Source organism: Phacochoerus africanus, chromosome 3 (assembly GCF_016906955.1).
Source record: "Phacochoerus africanus isolate WHEZ1 chromosome 3, ROS_Pafr_v1, whole genome shotgun sequence".
NCBI lineage: Eukaryota > Metazoa > Chordata > Mammalia > Artiodactyla > Suidae > Phacochoerus > Phacochoerus africanus.
This window is the reverse complement of record NC_062546.1, coordinates 185,866,513-185,889,740: the sequence shown is the minus strand read 5'-3', so window position 1 is coordinate 185,889,740 and position 23,228 is coordinate 185,866,513. Positions and strand designations below refer to the sequence as shown.

Here is a 23,228-nt window from a genome sequence, read left to right as displayed (position 1 = left end):
GTGTGAGGAAGGAACTGCAGCCAGTTGTGTGCATTAGACCCAAATTTTCTGTGTAAACATACACACCATGGAACACATTTGGGGAAATGCTAAACATTACTCATGATAAAAGAATAAGCCAGAAAACACTTTATTATTTTTTTCCCTTTTTAGGGCCGCAGTGGCAGCACATGGAGGTTCCCAGGCTAGGGGTCCAATTGGAGCTACAGCTGCAGGCCAACGCCAGAGCCATAGCTATACAGGATCCGAGCCACATCTGCAACCTACACCACAGCTCACGGCAACGCCAGATCCTTAACCCACTGAGCGAGGCCAGGGATCGAACCCAAAACCTCATGGTTCCTAGTCAGATTTGTTCTGCTGCGCCACAATGGGAACTCCCATAGAACACTTTAAAAGCGCGTTATCACTGTCCTGGGAGCTTCTCAGTCACAGCTGGACAGACTTAGCAAACCAAGCTCTAATGTGAGCATGTTCAAGTTTACTCAGAAATGCCAACTAAGAGCTCACAGAAAGCCATTCTTTCTATGGGGAGGCTGGTGGGGGTGGGGCGGGGTAGGGGGTGTCCTGAACCTCAGCTTTTCTGGTGCAGGTTTGCAGACTCACAGTCTAGAAACCCAGTGAATTCTCATGTAAGATAGAAAGATTTTCTTTATTAATGACCCCAACCGTATTTCTTTAGATACAGGAGTTTTGAACTCAAATACTTAGGAGAAAACAAGTTAAGATTGCATTAACCTGCAACTCATTACCAGTAACATATTGCAAAGCAAAACAGCTTGGAAAAGAGGGGGGAGGGGAGGGGGAGTGAGGGAGGGAAGATAAAGAAAAGGAATTAAGTTGATCAAGTGGAATTCCTTTTTTTCCTCTTAATTCTTGGGAACCATGAAGTCCTTGCAAGCACAGCTCGTTTTTGCAGATTATTTTCCAAACGTGTACAAAATGGAACCAAAACGGAGAATCCCTTAAGAACCTGAAGAGGTGCAACATTAAAAGCTACGATTATCCAGTAGCAAGTCTTCCAGCCTTCAGCCGCTGGTCGCTTCCTCTTCCTGTTCCCAAGAGTTAGCGGGATGAAAACGTCTTCCCCCTGCGAAAGCAGACAGGAAGTGTGAACACCAGTCTCTGCTCACCCTTCCTTCCACCCCACAGTTGGGCTGGGGGTGGGATCCTGAAGAGAAAGCAAACACGAGGGCGCAGAAGTTCCTCAGGCAGAGGCATGTAGGAACTGCAGGCACAGGCTAAGATCCAGCTTTCACTGCAACGGACCATCAGCTCTTCCTCCCTACTGAATACCTAAGGGTACCAGGTGCTGGCTGTGCTAAGCCCAAGGAGGACAGTAAATGCACCCAGCTAGACAGGAGAGTCACTTGCTCAGAGTGTCTGGGTGCCTAGATCTACTTGGTTTCAGACTGGGCTCAACCTTCTTCCGAGTCAAGAATTCCAGGTCCTTCTATACAGCTGATACCTTTCTGGGCTAGTGGACAGCAGTTCCTTAGATCTTTCACCACAAAGGTAGGATGTTCAAAGAAGCAACCCCCCAAGCCTCTAAGGTTCACAGTGCTCCATGTTGTACGTGGTAACTGCGCTCAATAACAGGACGCTTGCCTGACTTCGGGCTCCTGAGTTGTGGTGTCTTGTCCCACCCAGCATTTCCCCAGAAGGGCCAACTCTGAGAACAGGCTTGTTCCAAAGACGGAGGGTGTGCCTTTGGTAAAGGAGCCTCTGGGAACGTGAGCTGGTTTTCAGGGTGGATGCAGCTGTCTGCTCCCCCGTCTCCTTTCGGGGGCCCACCTCTGCCAAAGAGAGGTCAGAGGACAGAAAAGGGCACAGTGATCTCCCTAGGTGCCAGGGAGGAGGGCTATGGTGATCTGCTCACTCCAAGGACTCATATTCTCCTATCTCCTGTCCATGGCACTCGCCTTGCACTGACCCCCGAGACCACCTGCTGGCTGCGGAACAGGGCAGAGGAGAAGCCCACTGGGAGGCAATGGCAGTGGCTGCCGGGTGGGCTCTTCTCCTGAATGGACAGGCAGTTACAGGGCTGAAGGGGACATGGACAGCCCGTGACTACGGATGATGGCCAGCCTTCCTGTGCGGTGGGAGACAGGCTGGCCAGGTCAGGCTGCCTTCTGCTGTAGCTGGCTGCTGGCTGACTTCCAGGCCTCTACTGAATGGCCTGCCTCTCCACTGGGCCCTGAAAATGGCATTAAATTAGCTGCCTCACACTCAATGTCACCAGAGTGGTATGGGTGAGAGACGCAAGCGTGGAAAGGGGAATCTGAAAACCCCAAGAAGGAGGCAAGGTCCTGCAGGGGCAGCCAAGAGCATGTGTCACCCAGGGCACACACCGTCCCCTGCCTCCCTATCTTGGGAGGTCCACACATTATAGGCTATGCCACGAAGCTGCACAGTAGAAGGAATGATGCCGCCACTGCGTTGCCATGGCTCGTGGACACCTCTCTCTAAGCAGAGGCTCAAGTTATGGGCTGAACATGCCATTGGCTCTGGGCAGGGGTCAGTGCTGCTACAGAGAAAGGTCTCTGGTACCAACTTCCTAAGGAGAAAGAGGCAGTCTCTAAAGCCCAAAGAAGGTGACTTAAATGTCTGATGTTTCTGAGATTGAAAACCCTCTGCTCAAGCAACCAAGAGTCAGATAACTCGCCCATCCTGTTCGATGGCAGAGAAACTAGCTTGGCAGGAGAGGCCTCACAGGCCAGGGGAGGGGCCAGAAGCCCTAGGCACACCACATCCACCAAAGGTTCCCTGAGTGCTGGCAAGTGCACTGCTGTGAGGGGTCAAGGGAGGCTTAGTTCACTTCAAGGCTTTTACTTCAATGGGCACCAAAGATAGCAGATCAGCACCTATTACTCTATCTGGAGAACAGGACTGTCTAACTTCACCAGAGGGAGACCCAAGATCTGGCACCTGGCACAGACCTAAATCCCAGGCCCTAGGAGTTCCCGTCATGGCTCAGTGGTAACGAATCTGACTAGGAACCATGAGGTTGAGGGTTCAATCCCTGGCCTTGCTCAGTGGGTTAAGGATCCAGTATTGCCGTGAGCTGTGGTGCAGGTTGCAGATGCAGCTCAGATCTGGCATTGCTGTGGCTGTGGTGTAGGCCGACAGCTACAGCTCTGAATGGATCCCTAGCCTGGGAACAACCATATGCCACGGGAGTGGCCGTAGAAAAAAAAGGCAAAAAAAAAAAAAAAAAATTCCAGGCCCTAGACCACACGGGCCTCCCCCATGCAAAACCTCACAGCCTTTAGAGCTCCCCTCATCACCTCCATCCGTGATAAAGGCAACTTTCTGTCCATGAAAAATTCCTGCCAAGGACTTCTGTCATGGCTCAGTGGTTAGTGAACCTGATCAGCATCCATGAGGACGCAGGATCGATCCCTGGCCTTGCTCAGTGAGTGTGTTAAGGATCCAGTGCTGCCGTGAGCTGTGATGTAGATCGCAGACATGGCTTGGATCCCGAGCTGCTGTGCTACAGTTCCGATTCGACCCCTAGCCTGGGAACCTCCATATGTTGTAGGTGCAGCCCTAAAAGACAAAAAAACAAAAACCCTTCCAAGAAATACCAAGAAAAAGAACACCTTTCAACTCAGGCCCAACGAAAACACAGGTTATCTTGGTAAAAAGGTCCCCCTGTGTTTTTCTTAGCTGCCATTCTCCTTGCTCACAAAGATACGGAAACAAGGAAACCCACTCAGAAGTGAAAACCTGCTCGTCCCCTCTTCAGTCGGCCAGGAGCTACAGGCCCAACCCTGCCTACCTCCCACACAGCTCCTGCCCAGACACCTGGGCCACTGACACCCGCTACCTCCTGCTGGGAGAGCTGAGGAAGGAAGGTGGTCCCGCTGGGGGATGGCACTACTCACGTGATTGTTTTCATTTCTTTTTTCTCGGCATCTGGGCGTGCACGGTTCAGCACCTTGAGGAAGTCAGATGTTTTTGCCCGCATACGTGTGTGAATATAGGCCTGGGGGCAAACACGACAGTTTACTGAAGCAGAATCATGTTCTAGAAAGAGAGCTTTTCTCTCATTGGCAGAAATTATCAGGAAGGTCCGGGAACATCCACCCTGGGGGCTGACACAGGACCATGCAAGGAAGCATATATTCATCTCTCTGCTCGGGAGGGGAGGAAGGAGAGATGAAGAAAGGTATCTTTTTTCTTTCTTTTTAGGGCCACACCTGTGGCACCTGAAGTTCCCAGGCCAGGGGTCAAACTGGAGCTACAGCTGCCAGACTACACCACAGCGACAGCAATGCCAGATCTGAACCTCATCTGTGGCGTATACCACAGCTCATGGAAATGCAGGATCCTTAACCCACTGAGAGAGGCCAGGGATTGAACCCGAAACCTCATGGAAATAGTCGGCTTCATTACTGCTGGGCGACAACGGAAACTCCAAAAAATTTCCTAAAGCCTCTTGAAACACCTATGTAGAACTCACAGCAGCAGCCCAGACTACAGAGATGACTTTTCACATTATCAACTCTGGTGGAGACAATGACCAGAACAAAGGCGCCGAGGTGCTGTGGGAGCTCTCACTCACCTTCGAGCACTTGATGTGGTAGTGCAGGTAGTCCCGGAACGTGTGGATCAGGTTGATGGTATTGTCCCGAGCACTGGCATTGGTGTGGCGAGGGAACAGCACTGGGTGGGGCACAGACAAGGCAACAGCGTCTAACACCAACGCCAAAGGGCAGGAAGACCAGGAACCTATAGTCTCTCCCCGCTTAAGGACCGTCTACTCGGTTTCCCGGTGCCCAAGCTGTCAGGGTTTGCTCCTTGAGATGAGGGAGGGATAACCTCACAACCAGGCAGCTGGCAGGGAGTACCAATGAGGCCGTGGCCGGAAACCAGGGCTCCCAGGGACAGGGCTTGGTTGGTGCTGGTGTTTGCGGCAGGCCTGGAGCCTGGGGCTGTGTGTGTTCTAAAGTCTACTCTGTCTGCCACACACCTACTAGCTCCCGCCTCTGCAGCTCAGAGTCTCTTGGAAGACGACACTACTGGCTAGCTGCATGGACCATGGAGTAGTCAGGATTGGAGAACCAAGCCTGCCTGTCTTCCTGGGTCCTTGGTGCTGAAGCAGAGTAAAAACCTTCACAGAAACTAGGTCTCAGGGATGATCACGTAGCCTCCGGTGAAAACAATACATGAAGGGAGAAGGATCTGAGCTCTCCGTGATGAGGGTGGGCAGGAGACGCTGCTTGGGCTGGGGGCTGAGAAGAGCCCCTCCCGCCACCCCAACCCCCCAAAGTCCTATGTAGTCACTCAGCCCCGCACCTAAGCAGACCTTCACCCCTGCCCTCTGGCTTCTTGGAATCCCTTCTATTTTCTGCACCTACTCCACTCAGTGGTCTCACCATCAGCAAAATCCTTCAGCACAGAGTTTTGTTGAAATGGAAAGGAATGCCTCCTAAGAAAGGATGGGACCCCTATGTGAACCACCCTGAAGAGAAAAGAGCACCAGACTAGGACATAATTGCACTGTGGAGGTTCTGAGATGCTAATGACTGTAAATTCATCATCAGGGTATGTACCATAAAGAGATGCTGCCAATTAAACTGCGACAGGCTGTGAACTATAAGCTGTGTCCCACCGTCTAAGGGAGTAACGTGAAAAAAAAATGTAGCTTAGATTTAATGAAATCTGGTAAATCAATTTGCTCATCTCTGATAAACTTGATGCACCTTCAGCACAGAGGTGAACTAAAGAAAACTTCACAGGAGACATTTTAATGGCCTCAGGTGCAGCGTGTGAAGGCGCTGAGATTCTACCCTGTCAGTTATCCTGATGAGCCAGCTCGCTAAGGAGAAGATGTGACTCTTACAGGGAAAGTGGAGTAAGTGAATCAGGGCTGGAGATCTGGCCTAATGAGCAAAAACCACAAGAAATGCCAAAAGACAGAGTTCCCATCCAGCTGCTGAGCAATGCTCAGCCCTAACTCCTCACACTGGACATCGCTACCTCCTTTTCCAACTTAGGATCTAAGAAAAACAGGGAGACAAGGACAATAATTACTGTGTAAAAATAGCACACAAACTGTGTTTGTGCTCCGTGACTCACCTGCTACAGTCACGGCAATAGGTACACTTTGGTATGCCTGGCCCCCCCTTACCCCTTCAGCTGCAGTATAAAGGCACCAAGGTGCAAGCCCGCCACTCACCAAAGGTAATGTAGCCGATGTTGTCGCCCACGGCGGCGTCAGTGTCTTTTAGCTCCAGAGGCGGTTCCCTGTGGCTAAAAAGGACCTGTGGGGCTGTGTGGCTGGCTCTGCGTCCTTCTTTGAACTCCTGCCAGGATGAAGCAAAAAGGAACCAGAAGAGAATGGGGTGTGAGATGACTAGGAACTTAGGCTTTGGGGTTCGCCCTATGGGTATGACTGCTGAGCCCTCTGAGCAGTAGAAGCTAAAAAGAAACCACACCTAATGGGAAATATTACAACTGCGGGCTGTCACCCATGCACTTCAGACTCCAAGAGGAGAGATAACATAGTACTCAACAATCTTCACTAAGTGAGGAAAAGGACCGTTAATCCCCATCCTTTTCTCTTGTTTTGTCTTTCTGTTTCGGAAGAACAGAGGTGATAAACACTTTGGAGACCACAGACAGCAAACTGCAAAGCACTGGGAGAACCAGATTACCTTCAGGATAAGGACTATTGCTCACTGGTTTCTTTTGATTTAATGTGAAAGGGTTCTATTTTTCAGGAAATCTTTAAAATTTCAGAGTGAGTGAAACCCAGTCTTTAGCGTGACTTCAAGTTGAAACTTTTAACTCATTTAATCTTTGCACACAAAGCCCCTTATGAGCTGACCAATTTTTGTCACTCCTCTCACTCCACCTCCACTTTGTTCAGTTTCATGAATACCATGCTTGCTCTGGGCTCTAAGCATTTGCTCGCATCTTGCTTCACTGAGGTAGCTTAGACCCTGTTACTGTTTAGAATTCATCAATCAGAACTTGAGACCAAATTGAAGCCCTTCCTGAGGGCAGAAGACAGACAATAGTGTATACCCTCACCAAATTACAGAAAAATGCCCCAGGATGTAAAAACCAGGCCACTCCCAGTGTTCCAATCTCCCAATCTCAAGCTTTCCCAATCCATACATTCCTGTGTAAGCAGACAAGTGACACAAGGCAACCCTGTCTCAACCCAGCTCTGCAAGAACAGAACTAGATTTGCCAGCAATGCCAGTAGAACCAGATGATTCAGAGTGATGGCTGAAGGACGGAACCAAGGGCTTTCCAAGGTCTCCAAGTTTTAAGAGTACTGAGAGCATGCCACACAGCTGTTTGGTCTGCAGTGCTCTTCTACTGCTGCTCAGACAAGACCTCTTCTATAACACCTTCTCCAGGAGCCTGAGGGAAGCTGGCAGCTTTCCCATCGGGGTTCTCATGTCTTTTCTACAAACCTGTACCGCAATACTTTACTATTCGTTAATGCATCTGGTGTCCCTCCCAGGTTGAGTTCTCAAGCCAAGGATCCCGCTTTTATTCATCTCGGATCTAGTCCTCTGCCCTTCAGAGAGGCTGCTAGCACATGGCTTGCCGAATGAAAGAAAGCACCTCTACCCTAGCTGACTTAGGAAGGGTAGGGACTATTTTTCCATTAGCTGGTCAAAGAATACACACTCATCAGCAAGCTCTCAAGGGGCAAAGGAAGGATGAGACAGACATGAGAAGGTCGAATGCTCAGGAGTCTGGAATCTTACCTGTTTCACCACCCTGCCGCCTTCTGAGCCCACTGCGTGGCTTCTAAAGGTTGGTGGGAAACAGATTAACATCACTGGGTTAAGGTTAGCTCCCCTTTGAATTTTGCTCCCCAAAGGAAAAAATATTTGGAGAGGTAGCAATGGAGCCAAGATCATTCAAAACGGAAATTCTTAAAGCAGAAAAGCTTCTGAGATTGCCCCTCTCTGGAAAATACCTTTCATTCTAAAGTGGGGTGGGAGGTTTTCTAACTTCTATCAGTTTTCCTCTTTAGCCCTGGGGAAGAAAACAGAACAGATAGTAACTGTCTGCCAGCATTTTCTTGTGTTTAGTAAGCTCCTTGAAGGCTCCAGTTCCTTGGTACATGTGATGTTCACAACCAGATGGGGTATTTGTAAACCTGTGGTGTCTTGGCAGCATTTCATCAGTTCTGTATATGGAAAGTGATACAGTTCAGATTTGGTCAACAATATGCTTCTGATTCTGGGCTATCCTTTAGGCAATCTCATGTCTTTGCTTCTCCTTGGTTTTCTCTTACATGGCACTGAAAAGCCAACCAACCCACCAGCCCAGCAGCCCTCTGTTTTCCTTAGTGTCTCTGTCACATACATATTAGCAACACTGCCTCTTTCTTCTCCCTCCAGCTAGCCATCTTTACAATGCTCTGTCAATTTCTGCTACAAAGGGACCCAGTAATACACACATATATATTCTTTTTCTCATATTATCCTCCATCATGCTCCATCACAAGCAGGATGTCTTTTGAGCATCACAATACTATTTCTCTCTTCCAGCAAAGCAAAATTTACCACAGAAGTTCAGGATAAACCCAAATGTATACAGACATTTACTATATGATAAAGGTAGTAGCATCTTAAATCAGTAGTGTAAACATGGGCTTTTAAATAACTGATTGCTACTGGGACCAGAGGGTAGCCACTTAGAAAAAAACATGGATCCATCTTTCATATCATATACCAAGAGAAACCCCAAACAGATAATAAGATTTATGTGTAAAATATGAAACTATAAAAGCACCAGGAAAATTATACAGGTAAATTTCTTTATAACCTTGCAGGAGGGAAGGAGTTTCTAACTAAGACTCAAAATCTAAAAGCCATACAAGGGAGTTCCCATTGTGGCTCAGCGGAAATGAAGCAGACTAGCATCTGTGAGGATGCAGGTTCCATCCCTGGCCTTGCAAGGTGGGTTAAGGATCTGGTATTGCTGTGGCTGTGGCTGGCAGCTAAAGCTCCGATTTGATCCCTAGCCTGGGAACCTCCATATGCCGCAAGTGTGGCCCTAAAAAGCTAAAAAAAAAAAAGAAAAAAAAATCTAATAATACAAGAAAAAAAAATTCCTGTCCACCATACACTAATCTCCGAAAGGGTAAATACTGTCCCTACTCCTTTTTAAGAAATGAAGCACTGAAACGATGACATCTACTAGATTTTCTCTAGAGCTCAGCTTATAAGCTACAAAGATAATGCTCCAAGGCTGAGCACTAGGAATGGAAATTGTTTTTCCTGAAGGCAGTAAGAATTCCTCAGAGTCTGCCTGCCAAATGGCGAAAGCAAGGATCGTGGGTTCTGACCAGGCTGGAGGTGTACACTGACATGGGAAAACAAAGACCCACGGCAATCAGACTAGTGACCATAAGGAACGTCAGATGGTGTCCCCGAGCCCAACATTCTGTGCTAGGCATCCACTGTTCTCCTTTCTCCTAGAAGGAGGCCCAGGACAATGCTCAGATGATTTATTATGGAGAGAAAATCCAGCAAAATAAGTCCAGGTTTCTATAGTCATTTGAAATAAATTACTCCAGCCTTTGAGTTTGGAGAAGGAGGCAAGGCAGATGGCTTCCCGAGCACAGCGTTTTCGAGTGGTGCCAGGCCTGTCACTCACTGGAGACACTGTCAGTGCAAAAATGAAGATTTTCTTTTCCCTTTTGTTTATTTATAATTGACTACTATTATTATTTATGGCCACACCCTCAGTATATGCAAGTTCTTGGGCCAAGAATTAAATCCAAGCCTTAGCTGCAACATGTGCTGCAGGTGTGGCAATGCTGGATCCTTTAACCCACTGTGCCAGGCCGGAGATCAAATCCACGTCTCCAGCTGTAGCTGCATTCTTAACCCACTGTGCCACAGTGGGAACTCCCTCTTTTCCCTTTTTAGACAAGGCCTTACCACATGCACCTTGAGGGAGAACTTAAATGCATGTGCAAAAAGAATATGCAAAATTCTCCTAAGGAGCAAATCTCCAGTACACGCTCCAAGATAAGATCTGTTTAAAGTACAAACATAAGTTAAGACGTTGCCTGGAATAAAATGGAACAAGACTGGTAAAAAACCAGCCAAATCTAAATATATACTTCATAGCTTTTAAAATTAGCTCGTCAGTCTGGATTTATCCCAATTTCTGAGCTACTGCATTTAATTCCCCTGTCGATTCTGCCTAAAAACATACGAAATGCCTGTCTGAGGCTTACATTTAGTACCCAAGATGTACATATCTATATTCTATATACATGTATACACACACACACACACAAGCTCTCTCTCTCTCTGGTAAGTTTAATACTCTCAAATGCTGTATCAATATTCTAACTTTTCTGCATAAAGACTTACAAAATTAGAGTTTTTGGTTAATTTGCCTAAACACAAAAAGCAACTATAGTTGGATCAAAATGAAGAAGTCACTTTTAAAGATTCCCTCAGCCACTCAGAATGGCTACATATAAAGTAACCTCACTGTATTAAGCAAAACTATCTTTCAACTCTATTTGGCAAAAAAGATTCTGTCCTGGAATTAAAAAAAAAAATTAATTGATTTTTAATTTTTTGTCTTTCTGTCTTTTCTAGGGCAGGGGTCTAATCAGAGCTGTAGCTGCCGGCCTACACCATAGCCACAGCAATGCAGGATCTGAGCTGTGCCTGCGACCTACACCACAGCTCACAGCAACGTCAGATCCTTAACCCACCGAGTGAGGCCAGGGATTGAACCTACAACCTCATGGTTCCTAGTCAGATTTGTTAACCACTGAGCCATGATGGGAACTCCTGTCCTGGAATTCTTAAATCTCTTCACTCTGCCAAGGAACAAAATGAATGTACAAAGTTTTTGGAAAATTTAACCACTGTACTAGATTTGAATGCTGAGCCATCTCAAAAGAAACCAGCCAGGATACCACTTCACCAATGAGGTCTCATGTCCAAAAGCCAACAACTGGTTAGCAGACAGCACAACAAAGTAACAGTGGTGTATTATCTCTGACTTGAGCCCAAGGGCACCAGAAATCTAATTACAAAATGTCCTGCTAAACGCCATTACTCTCCTTCGTGGATGAGCTTCTTCAGAGGGAGATGCTCCATGGTGACCTCGGTCAAACTCAGGCCCATTCTCTTCACTTTTAGGTCAACAACTCTACCCTACTAATGTGTTACCTAGTACTTAAGAATGTTCTCTAGACTCCATTCCGAAAAGACTTTAGGACTAAACCAAGACAAGAACAGACCTTGCTAGAAACTTGAAGAGGGTAGGAAGTGTGGCCAAACTTTAAATCAAAGACCTCATGGCAAAAAGGATGCTTAATATTTTGTCACTTTGTTAGTATGTTTAATATTCAATTCGTCCTCTAGTCCAGTCTTGCAAAAGGCTAAAGCCACTAAGAAGAAAAAAATTCAGTGAATTTGATGGGAACTGTTTAATGAAATCTTGAACAAGTTTCAGCATCATTAGAGCTGCCAGTTCTTTTCTATGCTTATGGTATGCTTTGGTGCCAAGGTACAGGTCATCAGCCATGGTTCCCCCCCAAGATGTCTGCTCCATACCTGCATGAACACCTTTCCAATGACCACATCGTCGTCATCCTTAAACACTGTGCTGAAGACTACTGTGACTCTGTCCTTTTTAGACTCAACATACCTGAGGGGAACAAAACCCATGAGTTAAGTACAGAATCAGAACAGGGTTTTGTCAAGCTTGACCTACAACCGAAGCCAGAGAGTAAAGTTATAAATGTCTAAATTCATAAAATAAGATGTACCAGTGACACTAAGTATTTAAGGCTGGTAAGTCAGTATAATAAATGCATGCCCAAGGAGAAGCAGATGAAAATCACCCAAAGTCAATGTTATGATTAACTAGTCTATACAGTATGATATGAAATCTTGAATTAATAATTCTCAGAATTCTACTTTATTTATTTACTTTTTGTTTTTTAGGGCCATACCCGAGGCATATGGAAGTTCCCAGGCTAGGGTCAAATCGGATCTACAGCTGCTGGTCCAAGCCACAGCTACAACAACTAAGGATTTGAACTGTGCCTGTGACCTACCCACAGTTCAAGGCGACGCCAGATCCTTAACCCACTGAGCAGGGCCAGGGATCGAACCCATATCCTCATGGATACTAGTTGGGCTCTAGACCCGCTGAGTCACAATGGGAACTCCAAAAGCTCAGTTTTACTTATTTGGCTGCGTCTGTGGCATACAAAAGTTCCTAAACTAGGGGTCGAACCCACACCACAGAAGTGACAATGCTAGATCCCCAACCTGCAGAGCCACGAGGGAATTCCAAAATGTATTCCTTTATATACTATGAGATTTACAGTATGTAGATAATCTAAGAGCTGCAACAATGCAGACCTTTCAGTCACCCTCTGCTTGCTGATTATCTGCTGTATTATTGGAGGGACTCAAAATGGTGTACCTTCAAGGACAGCAGTGGATTCTCTCTTCATCTTTTGCCAACTTTTCAGTATCTGGAACTTTAGGAGAAGTGGCCTTTTCATGCCCCGCTACCTTCTACATCTTGGCTTAAAGAATTTTATGGAAAGATACATGGGAGGATTCACACAATAGTTTAAGGTCTGACTTAGCTGAATCTTTTGGCATGTGACAGCCACACCCAGGCTTCAGGACCAAATTCTATACTCACATGGTCTCATCATCCCTATAATGGATAACTGCTCTGTTCTCTCCTTCCTTGCCCTCTTCTTGGAATTGGAAGTATTTCTCGAAGACAGAGGCAAAACAGTTTCGTTTCAACATGCCAGCCTGATGCACGATGGAATCCTTGGATGCAGGAAGATTTTCAAGGTCGTAGAGCAAAGAGACATTATAGCCTGGAGGGAAAAAAACCTTTTAGGCTCTATAAACATTTTACTTTGTCTCAGTGTCTGTACTTTTTTTTTTCTGCACCTATGGTATGTGGAAGTTACTGGGCCAGGGATTGAACTCACACTATAGCAGCGACCGAAGCTGCTGAAGTGACAACACTGGATTCTTAACCTGCTGTGCCATAAAGGAACTTTTCAGTGTCTGTACTTTAACCCAGGTAGAATGCCTTCCATTCCTATCTACCTCACAGTGCAAAGGAGCTGAAATAAAACCTTAATTCTTGTAAAATTACTACACACACGCACATAAAAATAAACTAACGAATGCTATGCAAAAATGTGAATCAATATTAAAGATGACCGATTACAAATATGGAATGGGAGGAACTTATAATCAGGGAACTCTGATTAGAAATTTAGTATTTCAGGCACAGTTGATAGCTTGAATACTCTATCAAGCTAGATGTGAGTTACATATTTTTCTCTGATAGTTTAACATGCCAAGTGCCAACAAGGTCAGCAGCTGGGCTGCTTTTTGATAATAAAATGTACCCATTTACATGCCATTACAAACCCTGAAGATGGAGGCAAGTCCTGGGAAAAAAGCATGTACATATTCCTCCCCAATGGCTTTTGTGTACACTGTAAAAGTCTCAAAGTGTTTTAAAATATTGTACTTCCTTTGATCTCCATTAAGAATTCTTTGAAGTAGGCATGCCAGATATAGTTATTCTCATTTTAGAGGGAAAATGAGGTTCAAAGAAGCAAAATGCAGCATGATATGGAGGTAGAGGCAACACTCTTTGGAGCTGAATGAAACTTGGTTCAAACCCTGGCCTTGCCACTTGTGACCATGGACAAACTGCCTAACCTCTAGTTGGAGAAGGCTATTGGGAGAAGTATAAGAATGTACAGTATTTAAAGTGCCTGGAGGACCTCCTGTTGTGGTGCAGCGGAATCGAATCTATTACCCATGATGATGTGGGTTTGATTCCTGGCCTCGATCAGTGGGCTGGGGATCTGGCCTTGCCGTGAGCTGTGGCAGGTCACAGGTTTGATTCAAATCCTGCGTTGCTGTGGCTGTGGTGTAGGCTGGCAGCTGTAGCTCTAATTCAACCCCTAGCCTGGGAACTTCCATATGCCCTGAGCGCGGCCCTAAAAAGCAAAAAGCCAAAAAGCCAAAAAAAAAAAAAAAAAAGCCTGAACATGGGGGGTCATAATAAACAGGGCAGAACAGGGACTGAAATCCAAGTCAGCTGATGACTACACTATTCTGCCTCTTACTAAGCGTTGAGTACAAATTCCAACAGGGCTGGAGACACTTTATTATAGAACTGAAAAATTATTATCTGTCTAAAAGCCTGCAGATGATTTTGCAAGAATATCTGTGCATCACTGAGGACCATTTCACATTGCACACAACTGATGAGAATAATTTTAGCAGAACCTGCATGGATTTCTCATTTCCTAGTATTTCAGACCTTTACACTTTGTTACTATTTAACTTTTTCCCCAGAGTATTCCTGAGGTCTGAGTTTTTGTTGGGTCTATCCTGAGAACATTGGCTGGCTATCTAAATCTCTGTTGTAGCTCATGCTTAGTATATTTTTGGCACTCAAACATTAAATAATGTATCACCATTCCATTCTGGGTACCTGAAAACCAGATAAGCAAAGAGACCACAAGATTAGGTTAAATAAGAAAATATTTAGGCGTTTCCAATGGGGTGCAGTGGAAACGAATCCGACTAGGAACCATGAGGTTGCAGGCTTGATCCCTGGCCTCACTCGTGGGTTAAGGATCTGGCATTAGTGTGAGCTGTGGTGTAGGCTGGCAGGTGTAGCTTTGATTAGACCCCCTAGCCTGGGAACCTCCATATGCCTTGGGTGTGGCCCTACAAAGCAAAAAAAAAAATTACAGTTGAGGTTTGCTAGTTTAAGTAGCCAAATAAAACAAACTAAGTAAAACTGTAAGTGCAGTCAAACTGAAGTATGACTTCCTACATGATGAAGACAACATACTGAGAATGAAGGAAAGGAGAAATCTAGCACGGTCTGCTGAGTTTTCCAAATCTGCCTGGATAAACCCACAGAAAAAGAGGAAGACAGACGTTACTTTCACATTTTTATAATTTGCACTTGTGTGAACCCAAGGTCTGCCATCTGGCAGTGTGTGCTTAAGCATAGGAAGTGGAAGAGAAGGCCCAGCGACAGAAACATAAGCTCTCTAGGTCATACTCTGCTTGTTCTGACAGTTTTAGGATCTGAGCTGTGACAACCATGTCCAAGAATTCTTTTTTCTGCTCTAGTTCTTTTTTTTCTTTCTTTCTGAAATTCCTTGATTCCTCTTAAAGCCAACAGTGTTATCTTTTGGCTTTATTTCTGAGGTATGTTTGTACCATCAATTTGAGGATGAAATGTGGTAACAGTTCAGTGTTCTCTATGGCAGGCAGGCAAAACTCTCATCCACAAATACTCCTGATGACAAGCTACATCCAAAGGCGCTTTTCTTTATTCAATATTGTGTTTCCAGAGCACCATATGAAAGTCATGCAAAGGTTTTCTAATAGGAGTGGTGAGGTGGTGTCATGTTTAAAAAAAAAAAAAAAATGTAACCACGGTTAAAGAGACAGACATACCTTCCTTTTTGGAAGGATTTGTTAATCAAGCTATCTCAGTGACAGGATTTGGGTAATAAATATATTCAAACAGTCTTACTACTTGGTCGTCACTATGGGACCTGGCTAAGTGCCTCAGAAATTGAAACTACCACTTAATTACAGGAATGAAAATACTGTTCAGTTTTCCCCCACTTTAAACTTCCTTTAAAGCTGTGTTACCACAGTGTTCTAACCAAGGATGATCTTGGTGCTTTCCAATTTCTTTGGCCACAAAGAAGGAAGAGATTACTGATTAGAAAAACAGATTAAAGAAGGTGCTGAAATTTTTGTTAGGTGAAAATGTGAGAAGAATTGTGAATATTCCTTTTCCTTGTCCAAATGTGCAGTGTACAGACAAAGGTGTTAACTAGGGATTGGGAAGGAGAAACAATGGTTTGCTTAGTCTTCTCAAAAGGCATTTTAATCACCGTCAGCAAACAAACGTGGCCCTCTGGCTCAAACACTAAGAAAGAGTCACTAGGCCCTATCCAGTAAATGTTAAAAATGGCATACATATGGAGTTCCCATCGTTGCTCAGGGATTAACAAACCCAACTATATCCACAAGGATGCAGGTTTGATCCCTGGCTTCGCTTAGTGGGTTAAGGATCTGGTGTTGCCATAAGATGTGGTGTAGATCGGCTCGGATCCCATGTTGCTGTAGCTGTGGTGTACGTAGGCCAGTGGCTACAGCTCCAACTCAACCCCTAGTCTGGGAACTTCCATATGCCATGTGTGCAGCCCTAAAAAGACAAAAGAAAACAAAACAAAACAAAAACACCCAACAAACAAACAAACCAAAAGGGTATACATTGATTCCATATGTGAATACAACAATAATGTATACCATTACTGGACGAGGCAAAGCCCCTTAAAAGCTATTTTTAAGGAGAGAGTTGAAGCGGGAACTGAACTCATGCAGAAATATCTGTAAAATGAGTATTTAAGCAATATACTTTGGCTTAAAAAAAAAAAAAAGCATAGTACAGGACAGGTCTCTTTCCATGTCATTCCACAGCTGCTCACATTACTACATACCTGATTCTGGAGTAACCAAGAAGCTCCCGTACACTCTCTTTAATAACTAGAGAAAGACAAAACAAAACCCCAAATATGTTAATTCGAATGCCATGATAATTTCATTATTCTTCAAGCACTGTGCTTGACAAGCTTTTCCTAAGCCAGCATGCTTCTTGATTTTCAAATGGTGAATGGAAAGTAGATATCAAGGGAAGCAGATTTATCTGAGTTACCAAGCAAGTCATTCACAGAACTGAGATTCAATCCAAAAGGTTAGTCTAGGATCTATTTTTCAATCAAGGTTCATCCTTTACTCTTTGAGAATTCGGTCACGCCCTTCATTTTTAATTTTTTGGGTCACACCCTTTATATGGTCTTTGTTCACCCCCAGATCACACGTTGCACGTAATCACCGTTTTCTCTCAAGAGAGCAGAAGGATGCCCAACTCAAGTGAGAGTAAATTATGTGAGTTATCTACTCAGCACAGGCCAAACCTCTAACCCAGGTGAATGAAGAGAGAAAACCACAACTATCAGGAACCCATCCCAGTTAGCCTGCTTAGCCTGTCGGCTTTAAAATTATTTAGCTCATCACCAGCTTTTTTAAAGGCAAAAGAATGGATATTTTGGCCAGTTATTTGAATGAATCTTACCCAGTTATTTATACTGTTGGGTCCACAAAAAGTTGTATTTCTAAATGTCTTTTTTTCAAAACCAATCCTTACAGCTAGCTACTTTCCAGCTTTCTGAAGTAAATGATAAAACAAGAGGCCCTTTACACCTTCCTACTCCTTTTCTGCCAGAGTGATTTTCTACCTGGTAGAAACTGCTCCTAGGCCGACAAGGTTTAAGAAACGGAAAATTTTATTTTGGAAAGAATAGATATGACTTAAATGTCATATGGGACACATTAAGCAGTAGAAAGGCAGTTATTTGGAGAGAGAAAAATAAAATATTAAAGCCATTAGAACTTAATAACCTCTCAGTATTTAATAGTCTTTATTATGTTTAAGAGGCCAAACACAGGAGCTGCCTGGTGGCTCAGTGGGTTAAGGATTTAGCCTTGTCACTGCTGTGGCATGGGTCTGATTCCTGACCCTGGAACTTCTGCATGTCTCAGGCATGGCCAAAAAAAAAAAAAAAAAGGCAAAACCACAGGCAGGGCTTATTACTAACTCTTAGTAAAAACTCATACTTAGGAAGGGAAGGTGTCATCACTATTCCATAGGAAGGTAGGACTCAGGCCAAGATATTAACCCTCAGGCCACAGGATTTGGTCTCTAGGCATCCAATTTCTAACACTATGTCACCACAAACACACTAATGATTCTCTTGCATTTTCTGGGATTCCAAAAAAAAGGGGTGCTTAATCTAAGACAAGTTACCAAATTAAAAGTGAACAAAAGCACAAAGTTTTGTTTTAATTTTAAAAGTGGTATGTGTGTTTTATAGCATCCCGTTTGTCAGAGAGAAACAGGGCCCTGTCTTGTTCACTGCTGTCACCTCAGGGCCCACTTCCTCCTGCATTCCTGCATGTCGGGACTCAGACAATACCAATAGATCTGAGTGAATGTCAATGCTTTTCCTCTAATCTTTTTTTTTTTTGGCTTTTTAGGGCTGCACCTGTGGCATATGGAGGTTCTCAGGCTAGGGGTCGAATCAGAGCTACAGCTGCCAGCCTACAGCACAGCCACTGGAACTTGGGATCCGAGTCATGCCTACAACCTACACACAGCTCACAACAACACCAGATCCTTAACACTGAGCAAGGACAGGGATCGAACCCACAACCTCATGGTTCCTAGTTGGATTTGTTTCTGCTGTGCCACAACTTCAAATCTTATTTTCAAAATGTATTCTCTAAGTATTTAAAACATAAACAAACCATACAACCTGGATTACACTATTTATCTCATGTCCCACATTGAAAAAACTACCACATGGTGAGGTTCTTTCCCTTCATTCTGAAATATTCTTTAGTATTCCACATATTTATTTAACCATATCCTACAGCTGGAAGAAACTCTCCATCTGTAAGACTTGGATAACAGGGTGGACATCATAGTATGAATCAATGATCACACTTGTTTGTATAAAACAGCAGATAAGTAATGCCACTTCCTATGTGGTGACCATACAGCCATGTGAGGTATCTTTCACAGAAGAGGAACTGAAGGGAGAGGTTCAAGGTCATAGAGTTGGTGGCACAGAGATTTGGCCTTCAGGTGCCCCATATACCACTGCTCCTAGAGTTTGGCAGGGAAAAAAAGTAACATGTATACCCCATTGAGAATTTTAACTAGCATGCTACCTCTGAGCTACAATTCCGTACTGTGTGTACTTAGAGGAAAGAAAAAGAGGTGGGAGAAACCATAGCCCCTAAGATTTAGTTTAATTCCAAGTCACTAGATTAATATTCTGAGATCCAAGAGGTTCTTAGAGGCAAAACCGTACCACGTACAACTCCTCCGCTTCCGCCTCTTGGCAAAACCAGCCAATGCTTCCCCGTTTACTTCATCTGCACTTTTAACCATCCGGTTTTCAATTTGTGCCCCCTCTTCTAACCTGACACCAGGAGACCAGACCTTCCCACTTCAGAAAGACCTTCCCTTTTCTGCTTTGAAAAAGGGCTTGTGACAAAGTAACAAGCTTCCTGTGATTACCAAAGGCTAGTCACTGTTTAACCAACCCGGGGAGCCAGGTACTGTGCACTCTGAGAATGAATGTTATACACTCCACCCACTTGAGTGGGTGGGGCTGGTTCTTTGACCCATGCAGTAGCTACAAGAATAGCAATGTGCTCTGGAGTTACATTGTAGGGAAAGCACAGACTGCACTACCTTACACTTTCTCTCCCTCCCAAGGAGTTTTTTTTTTTTTTTTTTAAGGGCCCCACCTGGGGCATACAGAAGTTACCCTATGGCAACTCTGGATCCTCAACTCAATGAGCGAGGGCGTGGATTGAACCCGTGTCCTCATGGATACTAGTTGGGTTTATAACCCGCTGAGCCACAAAAGGAACTCCCCAAGCCACAACAGGAACTGCACCTAGATCTTGAAAGGGAGAGGACTGTCTAGGGAGAATGATCACACAATTTTTTAGTTGTGTCTTCAAATGTTCAACGGTGCTTTCCGGGTAGCTGTCTTACAATTAATCTAAAGCAGGACCACCTTAACTACCACTTATATCTTCTTGATCTTCATCTGGTAAAGAGAAGAGTGACCCAGTATCATTTATATAATAATCCTTCAACTACTTAAAAAAGTAGGTCTTCCTTCCCAAGCTTTTCAGGTAATATAAGCCTGAATACAAATTCTCTAAACCATTCTTCTTCCCTTGAATTTATGGGACAAAACAATTACATACAAAGAAGTTAAAGGAAATGATTGCCTATGGCTCTTGGTATTCTGTTTGGTTAAAGTCAATTTTAGTTTTTAGACCAAAAATTTATTGAGATTTTAATCACATTCTTTTGTGAACAGCCTTTTCATTACCTCAATTTTAAATAAGTCAAAAGCTACTTCTCTTAGTCAGAAAGAAAAAAAGAAATGGCTATATCTTCCTTCACCAGATTAAGGAGAACATACTTTGTTAAAACTAAAAGATATCTGAAAACTGATTCAGGAACTGAGTCATACTTCCTGCTTTGAGTCCCAACCACAACGTGCACACACTGGTGTAAGAGCATTTTCTTTCTTCCATAAATGGCGCTCCCCAGAGCAAATACAGTTCAACAGGAACCAAACCTGCTACTTTAGCTATTGAAAGGAACCAGTGAATAAAGCATGGCCATCGAAAGTTTCATAATGCATGGACACCCTTTCTTATTTCCCCTAAAGTAGTCACAGGGAAGAAGGGATACTTAAAGAGGCCAGCTCTAAAGAACATTGAAAAATTTAAAGGACAGATTTGTGTCTCTATTTTCAGAATGAGAAATTAAGATTACAAACTTTAAACAGGCCAGAATTTATATATCTGCTTCATAATATTATAGAAACAGAACAGAACCCATTTCAGTCTTGCGATAGCTATCTTTGTATTGGTCAAAGTCCTCTTTGCTACATTTTTTGAGAACTAGAATTGTTTTTGTTTTCATTGGTTAGAGAACATCTTTATTTCTCCAGAACAAAAAGCAGGCAAACAAAGAGCCAAGATCTTTTGGGGGACACACCCTTTTTTTAAATAGGACTATGGGAAAACAGAATCAAGAGCTCCTGGTCAGGTGAGCATGCTATCCAGAGTGGCCAGTGCTGCCAGTGGAAATGACTCAGGGCCATGGAGCTTCTAGGACTGGCAAGCTGCCAAGAAAAGGTGAGGCAGAAATGAGAGTCCCAAGGAAAAGCAATGTGGAACTTACCTCATCAGCACCATGTGCCTGAAGTTCCTTGTAGAATTTCAAAGAAATACTGACCATTACTTTCGTTTTGTCTCCATTAGGATTTGAAATATGATAGAGAACTCCATCAAAATCTGCGAGGAAAGCAAGTAAGATTGCTTAACTTGGGAATAATCTCTTAAAGTGCCCACCTACCTGTTGCAGAGCACGAGGAAGTCTACTTTGCAAGTAGGCATTTAAGTAAAATGGCATTTACCTAATTTATTTATTTTTTGTCATTTTAGGGCCACACCCATGGCATATGGAAGTTCCCAGGCTAGGGGTTGAACTGGAGCTACAGCTGCCGGCCTACGCTACAGCCACAGCAATGCAGGATTCGAGCTCTGTTTGTGACCTACACCACAGCTCACAGCAACACCAGATCCTTAACTGTCTGAGCAGGGCCAGGGATTGAACCTGCATCCTCATGGATACTAGTCAGGTTCGTTACTGCCAAGCTACAGTGGAAACTCCCAATGGCATTTATTAAATCCATGTGGAAAGTCAGCAGAAATACTGAGATAAAATAGTACAGTACTTATCTCTTTGCCCTTTTCTAAAATTACAAAGCTATTTTTATTTTAATCACAGCTTGGTGTTGAAATAACTTTTAAAAAATAACTTTTATTGTGATATGCTTTATTTTTTTTTTTGCTTTTTATAGCTGCAGGTGCAGCATATGCAAGTTCCCAGGCTAAGGGTGCCAGCCTATGCCATAGTAAAGCAAGATCCGAGCCACGTCTGTTACCAATACCACAGCTCACTGCAACACTGGATCTCTGACCTACTGAGCAAGGCTGGGGATTGAACCCGCATCCTCATGGATACGAGTCAGATTCGTTTCCACTGCACCACAACAGGAACTCCCTGTGATATATGCTTTAAACACATAGAAAATATAATGTATAACGAACCCCTATTCTCATCATGGTCTCAACAATTATCAACACATGGCCAGTCTTGCCTCACTTAAGACACACCCAATCCCGATGATTTATTCTGAAAAAACCCTACACATCACAACACTTCATCCATAAATACCTCAGAATATATCTCTAAAAGGTGAAGAAGACAGTTGAAAAACAAAAACATAGCTCCAATACTACTATCATGACTAAATTAAAATAATATCTTAATATCAAATATCCAGTCAAGCACTGAAATACTGTCGTAAAAATTAAAAAAACCCAAAAAACAAAAAACTGTTGTCTTATTTGAATTAAGATCCAAACAAGGCCCACCACAGTGCCTTTGGTTATCTCTTAGTCTACAGGCCTCCGCTCTCTTTGGCTTCTATCTTCCTGCAGGACATAGAGGACTTATCCTGTGCAGTCCTTCAGACCAGGCGCTGGGTGCCATTTCTTTAGGGAGATCTGGCTTTGCTAGTTAGTAAGAGGCAGGTGGGGATGGTGCCTGGCCTCCAAGTCACAGAGCCTCCAAGTTTTAGAGCTGCAAAAAGTCTTCCAGGATCATTTAGTCAAGCACCTTCATTTTATAGAGGGTAACTAACTGTCTAACTCTTCAAAGTTCACTCGGCAAGTGAATAGTATCAAAATTCTTTCTACAGAAAAGAAGACAGTAACATCTCTCCCTGACTTGCTGAACCTCTAGCATTTTGGTGATTCACCACTACCCTAGTGCTAGTCAAACTAAGATGATGGTTAAAGACAATAACACAGTATTTTCAAATTAAAAAAAAAAAAACCCTTTGTGTCACAATATTAAACCCAAACTTCTAAGACATCAGCAGGCAACTTTATATAGCTCACTAAATCCACAGAATAATCATTTAAAATAAGACCACAAAAAAAATTCAACAATCAAGAGATAGTACCCCAAATTTCAAAGCTTATTTTAGGAACAATTTTGTTTTCTTTTCTACTGTGCCTTCTCTTAACAGGTGAGATGAAGGCACTTACCTGCAAATGTTACTTCTACAGCTTCTGGTTTATTTCTGCAAAACAAAACAAAAGCCCTTTAGTTAAAATAACTATATTGCTGCTTGCCTTCAAAAGGACTTGCAAAGGTTCCTGAACTTTATTTAAGATCAGACCATTCTGCATAATAATCTTATGCTTACTGTTGATCCAGGTACATAATTCACTTTCTCATGCCTCTGAACCTCTAGACTTAAGGTGGAAGATTATAAAAAAAAGGTAGCAGGACAGATAAAGCTTTTGTCTTCCGGCTTGAATCTCTGCCCTTGTTGGTGCTCCATGTCAATTCTCAATTCCTCAAGACCATGAAAAGCACGTATGTAAATGTGACCCACAAAATGTCCCCCTTTGGTCAATACCTCCGCCACAGGACAGTAGTGA

At 43.8% G+C, this 23,228-nt stretch overlaps 1 protein-coding gene across 1 annotated transcript in view; it reads right to left on the bottom strand.

Annotated features, from left to right (window-relative positions):
* Window positions 1-633: 633 nt before the first annotated feature.
* ARPC2 (actin related protein 2/3 complex subunit 2) overlaps window positions 634-23,228 on the bottom strand; it is a 30,610-nt gene continuing 8,015 nt past the window's right edge. The window contains exons 3-11 of the mRNA XM_047773473.1: window positions 22,830-22,864; window positions 20,893-21,005; window positions 16,553-16,598; window positions 12,676-12,862; window positions 11,568-11,661; window positions 6,185-6,311; window positions 4,568-4,668; window positions 3,888-3,988; window positions 634-1,090 (exon numbers count right to left, since the gene is read on the bottom strand). Of these exons, the coding sequence (XP_047629429.1) occupies window positions 1,066-1,090; window positions 3,888-3,988; window positions 4,568-4,668; window positions 6,185-6,311; window positions 11,568-11,661; window positions 12,676-12,862; window positions 16,553-16,598; window positions 20,893-21,005; window positions 22,830-22,864 (829 nt within the window). The 3' untranslated portion in view covers window positions 634-1,065. The remainder of the gene's footprint in view (window positions 1,091-3,887; window positions 3,989-4,567; window positions 4,669-6,184; window positions 6,312-11,567; window positions 11,662-12,675; window positions 12,863-16,552; window positions 16,599-20,892; window positions 21,006-22,829; window positions 22,865-23,228) is intronic.